Source organism: Pteropus alecto, unplaced genomic scaffold, assembly GCF_000325575.1.
Source record: "Pteropus alecto unplaced genomic scaffold, ASM32557v1 scaffold86, whole genome shotgun sequence".
In the NCBI taxonomy this organism is placed as follows: Eukaryota; Metazoa; Chordata; class Mammalia; order Chiroptera; family Pteropodidae; genus Pteropus; species Pteropus alecto.
This window is the reverse complement of record NW_006442109.1, coordinates 16110530-16125455: the sequence shown is the minus strand read 5'-3', so window position 1 is coordinate 16125455 and position 14926 is coordinate 16110530. Positions and strand designations below refer to the sequence as shown.

At 42.9% G+C, this 14926-nt stretch overlaps 1 protein-coding gene across 2 annotated transcripts in view; it reads left to right on the top strand.

Moving 5' to 3' along the window:
• Positions 1 to 14926, top strand: part of MYZAP (myocardial zonula adherens protein) — an 87421-nt gene that overhangs the window by 6400 nt on the left and 66095 nt on the right. For both annotated transcript variants that reach the window (XM_006920326.3, XM_015596086.2), the window contains exon 2: positions 5034 to 5120. In XM_006920326.3, the coding sequence (XP_006920388.1) occupies positions 5034 to 5120 (87 nt within the window). The remainder of the gene's footprint in view (positions 1 to 5033; positions 5121 to 14926) is intronic.

Genomic DNA, 14926 nt, shown 5'->3' with positions numbered 1-14926 from the left:
ATTCATGGATGGCTAGTTTAGTCTCTGCCTATTTTTCTACTATATTGTCTACTTTGCCATTTTTGGAACGGGCCAGCTTCTCTGCCTTTGGCCATCCTGGAATGAGCACCTTGCCTGGTAGTTTGTTATTATAACAATGGATTCTCCAAACCTCACTGACCTGAAAAGTCTTTTCTGTCCTTCTGTATCTAGCTTAAATGTCATCTCTAAGAACCATCCTACCTCCAGTTAAGATGATTGTTCCCATGGTAAGAAAGAACACTTACAGAGTACTTAATATGTACCAGAAACTGTTCTAAGCCCTTAACATCTATTAGCTAATTTAATCCTTACCACAATCCTGAGAGTGGTGCTGCAGTATTGTTAGCTCTGTTTTACAACTAAGATAACTGAAGCTGAAGACTGAGTGGCTTTCTAAAGGTTTCATGGCTAGTGGGTATTAGAACCAATATTAGAGAACAGGAAGTGGAGTTCCACCACGCTTACTCACCAATCTAGCCCGTCTCTCAGGACCTTGTGTTGGTGATACTACGTGTTCTGGATTACCTTGTTTGGCTGTGCCTTTGAATTCTGAGTTCCTTGGAGGCAGGGCTGGTTTTTGTTTGTTTGTTTTTCATCTTGAAAGTATTTTACAAGTAGTGGGTGCTCAGTAGCTGAGTGATGAAATACACTGAGTCCATCTTCCTGCTTTTATCCACTGGAAGGGACCCTTGTTTGTAGGAACGGCTGGTGTAATAGCAGTGGTATTCAGGGTAAGTAAGATTCAGCTTTCTTCATTGTTCAAGGCTGGGCCAGCCACTGTGGAAACCTCTGGGAATAAAGTCCCCTACCTGCCTCTCAGTACCTTATTGCCCAGCCTGGGCTGCTTTGAGTATTGAGTGTTTGAGTTTCAGGAAACCATGGAGATCAGCATCACCAGATCCTAAGAGAGATTAGAAACACTGCCTTGATTTTACTCAGTGGGGGATTTTCTCATGGGGAGATTCCCGAAAGTGAATGAATAGAGATAAACTGTACCAGGTCCACCTAGTGGGTGCATTCAGGGGTCACTTTTCTTAGTGCTTCTGTTAAGGAATTCAGAGTGTCTTCTGGACCACTGGGATGTTCTCTTTGCTGCTCTTGAGGCAGCCCCATGGGTTTGGAAGGATTGATATCTCTTTCTTTTTATCTTTCTGATATATTCTCTCAGTCTTTATTAGTGCTATTATTACTACTATCATTATTTTAGTTAAAAAATTTGGAATAGTTGCAAACAACACAGAAATTCCACTTCGTAGAGATCATCACCACCATCACCAGTTGATTGTGTTTCTTTAAAGATATTTTTTTCCCATAAATCTATGAAAATCCCCCCAAATGGGATTATTCATCACTTTTTTTTTTTTTGGCAGCTTTCTTGTTTTTCACATGACAATACATTTGGCTGTCTTATTAGGAAGGTGTCTGATCCTGTTCCAAGCCGAGCTTAAATTGCTTCTGTACAGTCACTTGTCAGTGGGTCACGACTAATTGAAGAATGCTCCCTAGCGTTTCCATTAGAGCTCGTCTAATGACAAGAGGAAATGCTTGACACAGGGGTCTGAGTGTAGCCTTAAGCATCTGCTACAACTGCCAGATATGATTGAGGTCAGATGTTTTATTTTATAGGTTCATTTTATTTTAATTCATTATCTGTCACCAGATAAAACTGATAGTTTAGGGAAATGCATTCTATTTATCCTGTGGCTTTGTATACCCCAGGGTACACGTGGCCCAGTGGGAGCTATAGGAAGTGTGCTGAGGGATATCTAAGTTCTAGGGGGACAGACGAAGAATGGGCTCAAGCAGGGGAAAGGAACATCTCACTTTGGACCCATGGAGACCCCTCTCGGCCTTGTCTCTGCTTCAGTTTTTTAGATTTTGTTTTTGTTTTTTTAATTATTGCCATTAGGGATTACCTCTCTAGGGCAATCCACCTACAAAGAGATATCGCTGACTGTGCTAGTGCCCACTAGATCCATTGACCAAATTGTTATTTCTGTAGAAAGCAGAACTGTGAAATCAAGTAGGCCTGTTTTATTTTGGAGTTTGTAAGATGATGATAATATCTAGATAATAATAAAAATACCTAACACTTTTGGAGGCTTACTGTGTGCAAGACATCTTCCTTTTATCCATATTTTGCCCTTAATATTCAGAAAGCTTAAATAACTTGCCCATAGTCAACATAGCTAGTAGGTGTTGGACCCTGTGTGTATGTGCACCTGTGCACATATGTGCATGTGTGTATACATGTGTATGTGCACACACGTGTGTGTATGGGATGTGGCGCAGCAGAAAAGCACCTCCTTTTCTCTGCGGAATTATGCTGCAGATTAGATCCAGCCCATCAGAGAAGATGATTGAGCATAATAGGCTTGAATTGCCTACCTGGTATGAGTTATGCTTTGATGCCAGCTGATTTCAACCAGTTCAGGTGGCCTGAAGTCAGAGGGTTGCCTTTCTTTGGAAAGGCTCAGATTCTCATCAGTGTTGTTGCCTGTCAGCTAAGAGAGCAACCCGTGGAATGGTTGGTTTCTGTTTGGCCAGCGTGACTGGTGGTGCGCTTTGAAGGCTTGGTGCAAAGCGGGCCACATAAGAGGCAGATAGCCCTCTACTCACTGGGCAATGAAACTTGCCCAAAGGAATGTAACGATGGAGAGAGATCTTGAAATCAAGTTGTGTGGTTGAAAGAAGTGGGGTTATTTAATCCAGAGGAGTAGAGGTTGGGAGGACAGGCGGCCTGTCTGGAGAAAAGGAAATTCTGCTGCAGCCCCTGAGGGCTCCCTGGTCTGTTAGGTAGAAATTCTAGGGGGAAGGTGTAAGTTGATCATCAGGAAGTTAAAGGTGCCATAGCAAAATGGGATGCCTTGGAGGGAGGTGATGGTGTGTGTGAAAATGCTAATACGTGTCCCAAACGGGCTTTCTCATCTGTGCATGGAAAACGTTGCCTCTAGACTGGGCTCCCATCTGCCATTTACATTGTTAGGTGTTGGAGGCTCCTTCACAGTGTCAATCAAGTATAAATGAATCAGGAGGCTTTGCTAAAATTTAAAATGGCCAAATTTTACTCAAGGGTCTTAGGGTTTGCAAATTGGAAACACAACTAGGTAATACCCAGAGTGTTTCGAAGAAGAAAGCAAAGTTAAGAGTTCTTATGGAGTACACTCTTGAGAAGAATCAGCACTGTATTCTATTCTTATCCTCTAGATTGGTCTGAGATGATAATCCTCTAGATGTCCAGTTGTCTGGATAATGGATGTCAGGAGATCTGGACATATGAATATCCTTAAGCCCTTCAAAGGGTAATTAGAAAGTTATCTATAGGATCTTTATATTTATATCTCTGTCTGTCTCTAGGCATTGATGCACAACTGAAAAGTTCAAAAGTTTTAAGTCCTCAGGCTAGTTAAAGTAAGATAAAATCTACTCCTCATTTTTCAGCCCATTTGGTCTAAAGCAGTTTTTTCAGCTTGACTCTACGGACTTCATTTTGTCAGCTTAGCTCTGCTGATTTCATCTTGTTTTCTTCACTTATTCACCTTAAGTGGTCTTTTACAGTCCCATCCCACCCCGGGCTTCTAAGCTGCAGAGTCGTTTGGCTCAGGGTCCACCCTGTGGATTGGTGCAGACTCGTGACCCTGCAAACCAGGTTGGAGGGTGTATTTGTTTGCTGGGGCTGCTGTAAAAAGTACCACAAACCAGGCGACTTAAACTTGAACAGACATTTATTGCCTCACAGTTTTGGAGCTGGAAGTCCAAGATCAAGGCGTCAGTAGTGTTGGTTCCTTCTGAGGGTTGCGAGGGAAGCATCTGTTCCAGGCCTCTCTCCTTGGCTTGTTTACATGGTGTCCTTCCAGTATGTGTGTTTGTCTCCAAATTTACCCTTTTTATAATGACATCTATCATTCTGACATCATTTTAACTTAATAACCTCTGTAAAAACACTGTTTCTAAATAAGGTCACATTCCGAGGTACTAGTGGTTAGGATTCTAACACATGAATTTTAGGGGGACACAAATCAATCTGTAATGGGGCAAGTAGCACTCCTGTAAGTCGAGTCTACGTGGTGGTGGGCTGGATACTCTGAGCGCTGCTGGGGCCCTCTTGGGGCTTCTTTTTTTTTTTTTTTAATGGCAGGATCATTTCTCCCTAGGAACTGTCACAGCAGGGCCAGGCTGTGACTTTAGGGTGAAATAGCTATCATGTGACATCACCATCATCTATCTCCAGAATTTTTTCATCTTCTCAAACTGAAACTCCATACCCATTAAATAATAACATCTCATTCCTTTGTCTCTTCCGCTCCTGGCAACCACCATTCTACTTTCTGTCTCTATGAATTTGACTATTCTAGGTATCTCATATCTGTGGAATCATATAGTATCTGTCTTTGTATTATTGGCTTATTTCACTTAGCATGTCCTCAGGGTTCATCCATGTGTCAGAATTGTCAGAATTTCCTTCCTTTTAAAGACTGCATACTATTTCATTCCATGTATATTCACCCATCAATGAATGTATGTGTTGGCTTTCACTTTCTGGATACTGCGAATAATGCTGCTGTAAACATGGGTGCAGAGACTTTAAAAAAACTTGTGATTAAACATGTACATGTCCATTGTAAAAATTTATAGGCAAGTAGAAAGTATCCTGGCACTCCAATCACCATTGTGTGTATTTTGGCCTCTATCCCTCTGGCTGTATTTTGGCGTATGCATAGGAAATAAGATCATTCCATACATACTTTTATGGAACCTGAGCTGTTAAAAAAATTGTTCGAATGCTGTGAAACCACTCAGTAGTTTCTTTGTTTTGACTAGCAAGATAGTGAGTGCCTGTGATGGGCCAGGCAAAGACTGGTTTTACCCTTAGAGTCCCCTGTGTGACTGGTATGATTAATCCACATTGCTAAGTAGGGAAACTGGCTTTGAGAAGCACTAGGTCACCCAGCTCTTTCTACCCCAAAACGTGATTTTATAACTAACTGGCCTCTTCTCTCTGTCTCTCCTAGGCAAATGTCTGCAGACTACGGCTCACCGTACCTCCCGAGAGTCCAGTTTCTGAGCAAAGTGAAAAGAAGGTTGAAAGAAAAGAGCAAGTAAGCCATCTCTGAGGCAAAGCTCTGACTAGTCCTGCTCTTTGTACTCTTTTATTTTAACCCCTTCCCCCTCCCGTCCTCTGTGCAGTCTATTCACAGAGTCTGAATGTCAGCAACTCTGTTGATGAAAGGCCCTCTCGACCTTGCCACCCTTTCTTCTATCTTCCCAGAAGTCAGACCGCTCTGCCCGGCTGGCTCTGCTGGCCTCGTGCCCCTGCTCTTGTTTCTTGATGAACACTGGCTCTGTGTTGCCTAAAAGCTGCAGGGACGCCGGCTTTAGTGACAGGTGCTGCGGTAGGGAATGTGTTTTTCCTGAAAGAGCCCAGTCCCGTGGAGTCAAAAGGCCCATTGTGAGCTTCCGGTGGGGCCTGAGCCTTTCTCAGCGGTTGGAGCTGGAGCCCAGCTCATTGGCGGAGAGGCTGCCTGGGGAGGAAGAGCCCAGCAGGCAGCTCTGGCATGTGGCAAGGGCACTTGGTTGCGGGTAGAAGTTCAGACATTTTGTGCCAGCTGCTGTGCTAAGTGCTGGGCCATGAAGATAAGTCTGACCTTGTCTTTGCCTTAGAGGAACTTGAAGTTTTTCAAGTGAGACAGACGTATAAGGAAACCACATTGTTGTGATAGTTCAAGTGTTAGGATCCAGAAGTGTAAGAAGGGCTCTGGGAACATGGGGAAGGGAATAACTGAATCCTTGGGGGGTGACATTGAAGCAGAGGCTTAAAGGATACATAGCAGCTTCTGCTTACCTCTAGTCCTGTGGTCCTAGGCAAGCCATTTTCCTCATTCACAAATAATTAACGGACACCTACTATATTCCAGGCACTGTTCTAGACATTGCGAGTATAGTAGTGAACAAACAGCAAACCAACAAAAAAATGCCTGTTATTTAAGGAACTTATATACTATTGAGAGGAGAATAAGAGTTAAAAAATGAAGTACATTTTATAGAGTTTAGAAGGTAGTACGTGCTGATGGAGACAATTAAAGGAAGAGAAGGGGACAGGAGTGACGGGGCAGGTGGTACTCTTCCTTGTACATGCATTCGTATAAACATGCACTAAAACAATATAATGATATGATATAATATATAAATTTCATACATTGAATCATAAGGCAATGACTTTTCAAAATACAAGCCTTGCTTTGGAATTAACCAATCACGTGGTCATCTATAAAAAAGAAAGCTTTTCATTGACTGGTAAATGGTTAATGATTTCTCATGCTTACTCTGAGTCTTTGTCTCTCTTACCCTTCTCTTATACCCTTCTCCTCACTTTCTACCAAGGACAAAGAGCTATCGATGCTCATGCAAATGATGAATGGCAGGGAAAGGAGGTAAGGAAGAAGGAAAATGCAGTTATGACTAGAGCAAGGTGTGAGAATGTGAAGTTGCTTATCTGCTGAAGGAGAGAGGATGAGCCCCACTCAAAGGATCCAGCAAACTGGCTGGTTCCAGGTTGGAGCAGAGAGAATACAGGTGAAACCTGGGATATCTGTGCTAGAAAACAAGGTAGCACTCAAAGGCGAATGGGGTCACATCAAAGGACCCAGAAGCCGGTGTGAAAGGGCTCTCACTGGCAAAAATGGAACAATTTGATCATCAAAGAGAGTAATGACAGTAATGGCTTATGATACATTAGAATTAAAAAAAAAAAAACAAAAAACCTCTCATGAGTATATAGTAATAATCAAGGAAGGGGAGAGTGATAGAAAAAGAGAGAGAGAAGAGGAGAAGAAGGGACCTCTTCTTTATAGCACATCAGCTGATGAATTTAGAAAATCTCTTATTTTGTAACCTTTAGGTTGGGTCTTCAATGGAGGCAAAAACTAATTGGTGAGTGATTATTGTGGAACAATATATTCACAAAGTTTTAAAGTAATACCTCAGATTGCTTACTGATTTTAAAGGGACAGTGTCACAATTTGACAGTTAGTTCTTCAACCAAGTGATACACTTCGAAGTGTTGTGATTAAGGAGTACACAGTTCACCTATGTAATAGTCATGCCATAATTGTTTAACTAAATATTGTGATAAGGAAGCAGAAAAATGCAAAAAGCAGAACTACCTATCAAACAATTTGCCAGAATCCCTTAATAAATTCAATTTTATTTAAAAAAAAAAAAGATGATCTGTTGGAGATGAAAGAGACTAAAGAGACAACATCAAATATAATGAGTGAACCTTGATTAGATCGTGGGTCAAAATAAAGTCCAAAAAAGATAATTAGGGTTATCATACAATTTTAAATAGGAATCATGTATTAGATGTCATTGAATAAATAGTATTTTTCTTACTTGTGATAATGGTACTTCGGTTATGTAGTTGAACTATTCTTTCAACTTTTTTGTAGCTTTGAAGATTCTCCAAAGAAAAAGTTTGGGAGTAAAAAGCTCATAACCAAAGAGTGTGGGGACGGCCAGGCTTCAGCCACTGGACGCTTGTTGATAACCAGGGTTGAGTGTGGCCCTGTGTTGCTGTGTTGATGTCCCCTTCTGCCCTAACTGATCCCCTGCCTGTCTATCTCTTTTAGAGCCGAAAGGTTTGTCAGAGAAGTGGGCCTGGGCTGTGTCCAAGGGCACGTGGGCAGCTTAGCACATGGGGACTCTGAAGGAGCACTTTTTGAAGAAGGGGCCCAAGCTGGAGTGAGTGACAGGACAAAGGCCTTGGTGGCTGCCCCCATATGCATGGTAGAGGAAGTGGGGAATTAGGTCTGTTGGTGCTGACCCATGCTTGCCTGGGAGAGGTTTGTGAAGAGTTTCTAGTGCTGACTGACATTGAGGCAGTCGATGCTGTGAAGCACTGGAGGGCACGTTACTGCTAAAGAAGAATCAAGTATTTCTAAAGAAACAGGCACAGTTGTTCTGTGTCAAGTTCTGTACTGATTTGCCTGTTTGTCTTAAATAGTGCTTTTCAAACTTTTTAAAGCAATAAGGCCCTCTTTTTCTTTTCTTTTGATCAAAATGTTATACTGAACCCTTATATATGATCGAGGCAAAAGTGGTGCTGATGGGGCCAAAGTTCTCCGTCTCCCTTCACCCCACACCCCAAGGCGCCCTCCCACCTGAGAACTCCAGGAGCACAGGGCAGAAACTGCAGGTGTGGAGTGTGCGCCATGATGCTTCTTACACTGGGTGGACCAGGTGTGAGTGCACGTCTGAGATGTGTTGGTGACTCACTGCAGAAGAACTGGGGTAGAGAGGAGGGGATTGGGGCTGGCTGAGTCCCCAGGACTGAATCCTTGGGTGGTGGCAGCACTTGAAGGCATTGGTGGTAACTGTGAGGCTGTCCTAGGTGATTTCATCACCAGTCCTGGCTGGGTTCCTGGTCTTAAGTCACTGGGAGCCAGAGGTATGCACCAGTGAGGAGGCCCTGGGGATGCCACCTCCTCTAACATGCCTTCAGCATGGCTGCACTTTCCTGGGACATTGTAGCCCACACAAGTTCCATCCAGGAACTCTGGATGACCCTTCCCGGTGAGATGACTTTGGTTCATTTGGTGGGGCGTCTGCAGTATGCAAAGGCTAGGGATTGGAGCTCGCTCGGAAGTGGAAGCAGGAAGCTGTAAATGGCCCAAGTGGCTTCTGATGAAGCAGAACTTCTCGGAGGGTTTCCAGGGCCCTGTCAGAGCTGTGGCCATATGAGCGCGGGGCCAGCCTTATTCTTTCCCACAGTCATGGAAGATGCTTAGTGTACTTTGAGGACTTGAAATGCCATGGAACAGCCGGCCACACATAGACACCACTGCCAGTTGGGCCTTTTTTCTATCCATTGTTCCCAAATCATCAGAGAGAGGATTTACTCACAGTGGAGGGGTGTGGCACATGGTACACGTTGCCTGGCTTCATGATGGTGTGTTTGGAGGCTTTTGGAGGCAATCACAACAGAGGCAGCATCTTTCACTCGAGTTGTGTTTTCATGGGGTGGATGTGGGAGGCTGCCTGCTTTTAGTCTTTTCTTACAGACAATGTCAGCTGCCCCAAACTGCTTTCTTCAGGCCTCAGATGAGCTCCCAAACACTTAGTGTCTTTGCTGTTCAGTTTCTTCATTTTTAAAGTAGGCACCATAATGTCTGGTTGTGAAGAGTAACTGAGCTAATATATGCGAAGTGTCTGGTCTATAGTATTGATTAGAGAGAGGCAGTGATTAAATACCAATCACTTCCCTTTGAATGTCAAACCCAGAGGTTCCTGTTTTTGCTTTTCTCCTGTGGTCCTTTCTGAAGTCATTCCCCTTCCTAGAACTGCCCATCCTGCATCTCCTCCTCTCTCTTGGGCTATACCTGCTGCATCTTTTTTGATGTCATCATGTCTTTCTCCATAAATCTGAGCATCCCTCTGTCCATACTGCCAGGCCTCGCCTCTTGTCCCTGCCTGACCTTACCTTGGAGAGCTCATCCTTACATACCTGGAGCTGCCTCTTTGGGGAGGATGCTCACCCCACATGCCAGCTCTGCCCACCTGAGCTGCATCCGGTGGCCATGCCAGTTTTCAGTATTCTTGACATGGTGGTATTTTTACATGCAGAATACAGATATTTTATTGATGTGTTACCATTATTTCACTATTTAAAAATATGACATCTGGGTCATTTATGTAAACAGATATACCCAGAAAGTTCTAGGCTGCATTAATATTTTGAATGGAACATAGATATACCCATTTAGAAAATGTTTCGACCCTATCAGAACAGGCATCCCAAGTCCTCTCACATTCCCATTTCCTGATTAGCAGCGAGAATGAGTGTCTTGTCTTGTATTTGTTCATAGGATGTATTTCCCTCAGAGCCATCTGCTTCCAGGGGACTCTGCTGGAGTCATCTTGGAAATGAGGCAGGGACCTTAAGAGGAACACAAAGATAGTACGTGAGGGTTCGAGAGGGAGAGATGGGAGGGAACGGGGAAGGCAGGTGCCTGCACCAAATTCTCTGCCCTTCACTGGAATCTGAATCCCCTCTTCCCTCTTAGAGCCTGATCCTTCCTTCTCTAGGATAATTTATTTGTAGTAGAACCTTCTTCCCCAAACAATCTACCTGAGAGATTCAGCCCTAGGCCTTGGCTGTCTCTCAGATGACATGGCAGATGAAGACAGAGAGAAGAGGAAGATGATGATATCTTCCCTTTTAAACAAAACTATATTTTGTTATGACAAAACAACTGCCAAAATATCAGTATTTTGGTTTAGTTTCAATGTGGTACCACTAGTTGGGTCGCAGGACTCAGAGCCCACTGGCTAGTCCTCCTGAGTGATTACTCAGCCCATCTGAAATCACCTCACTATTATATTATCTCCCTTTTATTTTCCTGGTTGATCTGCCCTCACCAGACAGGTTCACTTGCCTTTCAAACCCATGGCATCTGTTTCCTCCTCAGAACCCTTGCTAAGGCCCTAGCCCAGGCCTAGCGTCTCTTCCCAGCTGTCTTTCAGTTTATCCATGTCTTCTCTGCCCATCAAGGCCTGCTTCTCCCAAGATCTTCCTTGATTGCCCTGCCCCATGCTTTGGTGATTATCTCGTCTCTTGAACTGCTGGATACTCAGGCTGCACCTCTTGCTTGGTACGTAGGCACCTTCCACTAAGAAGGCCCATATGTGAAATTTGTGTACAACATATACTTCTGCATGTATATACACTCATATAGAAATGAGGTGATATCTTTTTCTTTTGTCTCCCTGGAGCCCAGCTCCCTGCTTGCACATACTAAGTGCTTAATGATTGACTGTTGATGATGACGATTCGGTTTTATATTATTTTGTTAGGGCTGCCTTAACAAAGTACCGCAAAAGTATTATTGGCTCAGTTTTGGAAGATAGAAGTCTGAGATCAGGCTGTCAGTCAGCAGGGCCTTGCTCTCTCTGAAGGTTCTAGGGAGGAATGCTTTCTTGCTGCTTCTAGCTTGTGGCTCTTGGCAATCCTTGGCTTTTGGAAGCGTCACTCCAATCTTCACATGATGTTTTCTCCATGTGTGTGTCTGTCTCTATCCGATTTTTCTTTTTTTTATAAGGACACCAGTCATATTAGGATTAGGGCTCACTCTAATGACCTCATTTTAACTTGACCATAGCTCCAAATAAGGCCAAATTCTGAGGTACTGGAGATTAGGACACCAACGTGTCTTTATTTGTGGGACACAGTTCAACCCATAATATTTCGTTGTAGAATATTATCACCTTAAATTATATTAACAACTCAGATGAATTAGCCCTGTAATTTTGTTTAATCATATGGGAGAGAAAATGGTGAATAGTTTGTGGGCACAAATTTTATGTTGAGAAATTGATAAATGTAGAATATACTATTTATAAAATTGTCGAATATTAAAATTAAAATTGGTAGCAGATAATTTTGAAATTAAACCCCTATCATTTTCAAATAACTTTGTGAATGTATGTATCCATATTTCTATACAAATCTATATGCAGTGTATTCTTAGGCATGTGTACGCACACGCGCGCGCACACACACACACACACTCACACAGAAATGAGAGACAGAAGCAACACCAGTTATTACAGATTTATAATGTTGAATCAGAGTCTCACTTCCTAGTTGAATTTTAGTGAATATGATCTGAGCTCTACTGATTCTGAGTCTGTGTGATCGTGATGTCTTTTGCAAATTGACAAAGTAATTTGAAGCAGATAATACTTATAGTAGCTACTAACATCCCACCATTGTAGGTGTCCTTTAGTGACTGTGTTTTTAAAGAAGCTGTTTCTCTCTAGACCTTTGAGAACTCTGAGTGAGGGAGAGCAAATAAATGTGTATGTATGAAAAGTCGGGAACTTTCATAGCCCAGTAAATGTTGAAAAGGAGGAAACCCTTGCCCTTGGGTTTTATAGTTCCCTTTCCCTTAAAAGCCCTGGATGAATAGCCTGCTGAGTTCCTGTCTTGGTGTGACTGTTTACACAACATCACCAGCTGTTGCCAGGTGAGGGAGTGTGCTGCCAGGATTCAGCTGGATTTGGGGCTGCCCTGGGTGATCATGTGCAGGACTCCATCTGCCTCTCAGAGAATGGCCCCTCAAGGGGGACAGGAGGAGGCCTGGGTTCTAGTCCTGGCTTATTCACCGACTGCCCTAGTGGTTGGACCAGTCAAGGCATCTCTACGGGCCTCAGTTTCCTCTTCTAGCAAATGGAGACCTTAGCCTAAAGCCAGCATTTCCCCAAATTTCTTTAGATGTGGAACTCTATTCAAATCAATATATGTAAAGTACCACTAGTAACAGAGTAAAAATGCAGTGGCTGTGGTTTCAAATATGTCAGGACTGTGTACTGTCCCAGCAGTGTCCACTTCCTCACCCCACCCACCTCTACCCCACGACTTCAATTAAACACTGAGGAGGGGCTGGTTTACAAAGCCCCTGGACGACATGATTCTTTCACATTTTTTTAACCTTCTGAGACTCAGTGATTCTCTCCTGATGAAGAGAAAAAAAAAGGCCAGTTGAGGGGTGAGCATTTCATTGCCAGAGCAGATTTGACGACTGCGATGAGAACAGCAAAGAGATACAAGAAGAGAGGTGGACAGACAGACAGAAGCATCCAAACAAACATGTAGACTTTAGTAGGAACCAAGATACTCAGAATGTAGATACTACCACTAATAATAGAATCCATCAAGATCTACTGGTCTGCCCAACAGCATAGTAGGTATTTTATGTATATTAGTCTGTGTATTTCTTAGAACAACCTTCTGAGATAGATGGCTTTATCCCCATTTTACTGTTAAGGATCCTAAAACATGGGGAAGTAAATAACTTGCACAGGGCCACTCAGCTAGTACATAGTGGGTTTGCAATTCCAACTCAGATCTGTGACTGGGCCAGGTTGCCACAGGAATGTCAGCTTGCCTGCTTTGTCCCATCTGGGAGAGTCTGTGTAGGATATTTACATTTTATCTGTTGACGCTACCTAAGGTGTGTACTGTACTACTGGGTTCCAGAAAAGAAGTTCCTGATTTTCCCCACAGATGTTCTTCTCTTTTTCCCAGGGGTAATTAGGCATAAGCATCTATTGTCTGCTCAGAAGCTATAAAGTAATATCTTTAAGAAGTTACCTCCTATCAGGATACGATCTCATCAGAACTACACTCTCTTCGAGATTTCTTCTTGGCTAGATAAGAATGCTTCTTATCTTTAAGCATTCAAACGATTGGTTTTTCCCCAAGAATGAATTTATTTAGGAAGGGGTCTCTAGTCAGTCTGTGAGACTGTCAGAAATAACAAATATCTTAATAAGCCAATGGTTTCCATTTCTCTGAGGAGCCGGGGTTGCCTATTCCCTCCCTGTTTCTCTAACAGGCTATGCAAAGGCCCTTCAAGTGCGGGTAATGACCGGGGATCAGTAATTTGCTAAGATGGACGCACAGGTTGGACAGGTCAGGGCACATTCCTGAAAGTGACGTCCTCTGCCTGCAAGATGGATAGGATGCCCAGTCCCTGGGTCAGCTGCTGCCCTCTGGCTGGAAGATGAGGTCCAAAGCAAGACATTTGGGAAATAACTCGGCTTCTAGTTTGAAATCATGTTATGGTCCATCTAAGTCATACTGGCAGCCTGGATGTGTGACCAGCTGCCTGTCCTGGCCTTCGGGGCCAGGAGCTGGCTGTGCCAGGCTACCACTGTCAGCGGACTTATGTTAAACAGTGTTTCTGCTGTTCTTTATCCCCTGAGAATCCTTCTTGACCAAGAGACTTTCTTCCTTGCACAGATCAGTGTCTGGGATGACCAGACACTCAAAATATTCTTGCATAGACCCAATTCTAAATATTCCACTTCCTTCCTTCCTTCAAAATGTGTTTATTGAGCATCTACTTATGCTGAGTATTAAGGATGGAGCCGTGTATAGGACAGATAAGGTCTTTGCCTCTGTAGAGCTTATCTCATTGTAAAATTATATATTTTGGTTTGTAGAATATGGTCACCTGTCACTGGCCTCATTAAGGCTCTTACAGCAAGAATTTAGGCTGAGTTACTTTTCTGTAGTTTCTCCTTCCTTCTAAGGCATGGGCCGCTATAGATATCTTTAGGGAAAACAGCCATAGCATGAGCCTGTAAGTAAATTTTAAGCCAGGAGTACATTCCAGGGAACAGTTTAATGAAGAGATTCTGTTTTACTGATTCTGCCCGCTGTTAATTCTGCTGCATTTCATGCAGGGCTTCCGATGGCCTTTCTATTGGTTGTTTCTCTTCCCTTTTCAGCAGTAACTTTCTTTTCATTCCTTGCATTTATTAGGGCTTTTATTCACAGGATTATTTTACCTCGTGTTGCTTCATGGCCAGGAGGCTTTTAGTAGGCTTAGTGTACATTTTTTTAAAATTTGATTTTTTAAAATACTAAGTAGCATTATAAAGAAATTTTTAAAAATATAATTATGGAGAATTTCAGACCTATACAAAAGGAGACTGAAGTGTGGAAGGGATCATTGACCCTTCACCCAGCCCCAGCAACCCTTGACCCACGATCAGTCCTGCCCTGTCTACACCCCATCTACTTCCTCCACCCTGAGATGTCATAAATATTTGAGCCCATTTCTCTAAAAGATAAAGACTATCTCCTGCTATAATCACAATGCTATTATCATGCTTAAAAAGTTAATATTTATCTTAAAGGGAGCTATTTTAAGGATATGAGTGGAGAAAAATTCAGCCACACGGTGACAAAAGTACCAACTCTTTTCATTTTTTGTCTATGTTCTTCAGTTTTTGACCAAAAGCATACTGATGCTGTGAAAATAAAAGTTGTCTCAACTCCTTTGCAGCTTTTCTGGATATCAGATTTATCACCGGACCAAAAGCATCAGCTCCCTGTTCC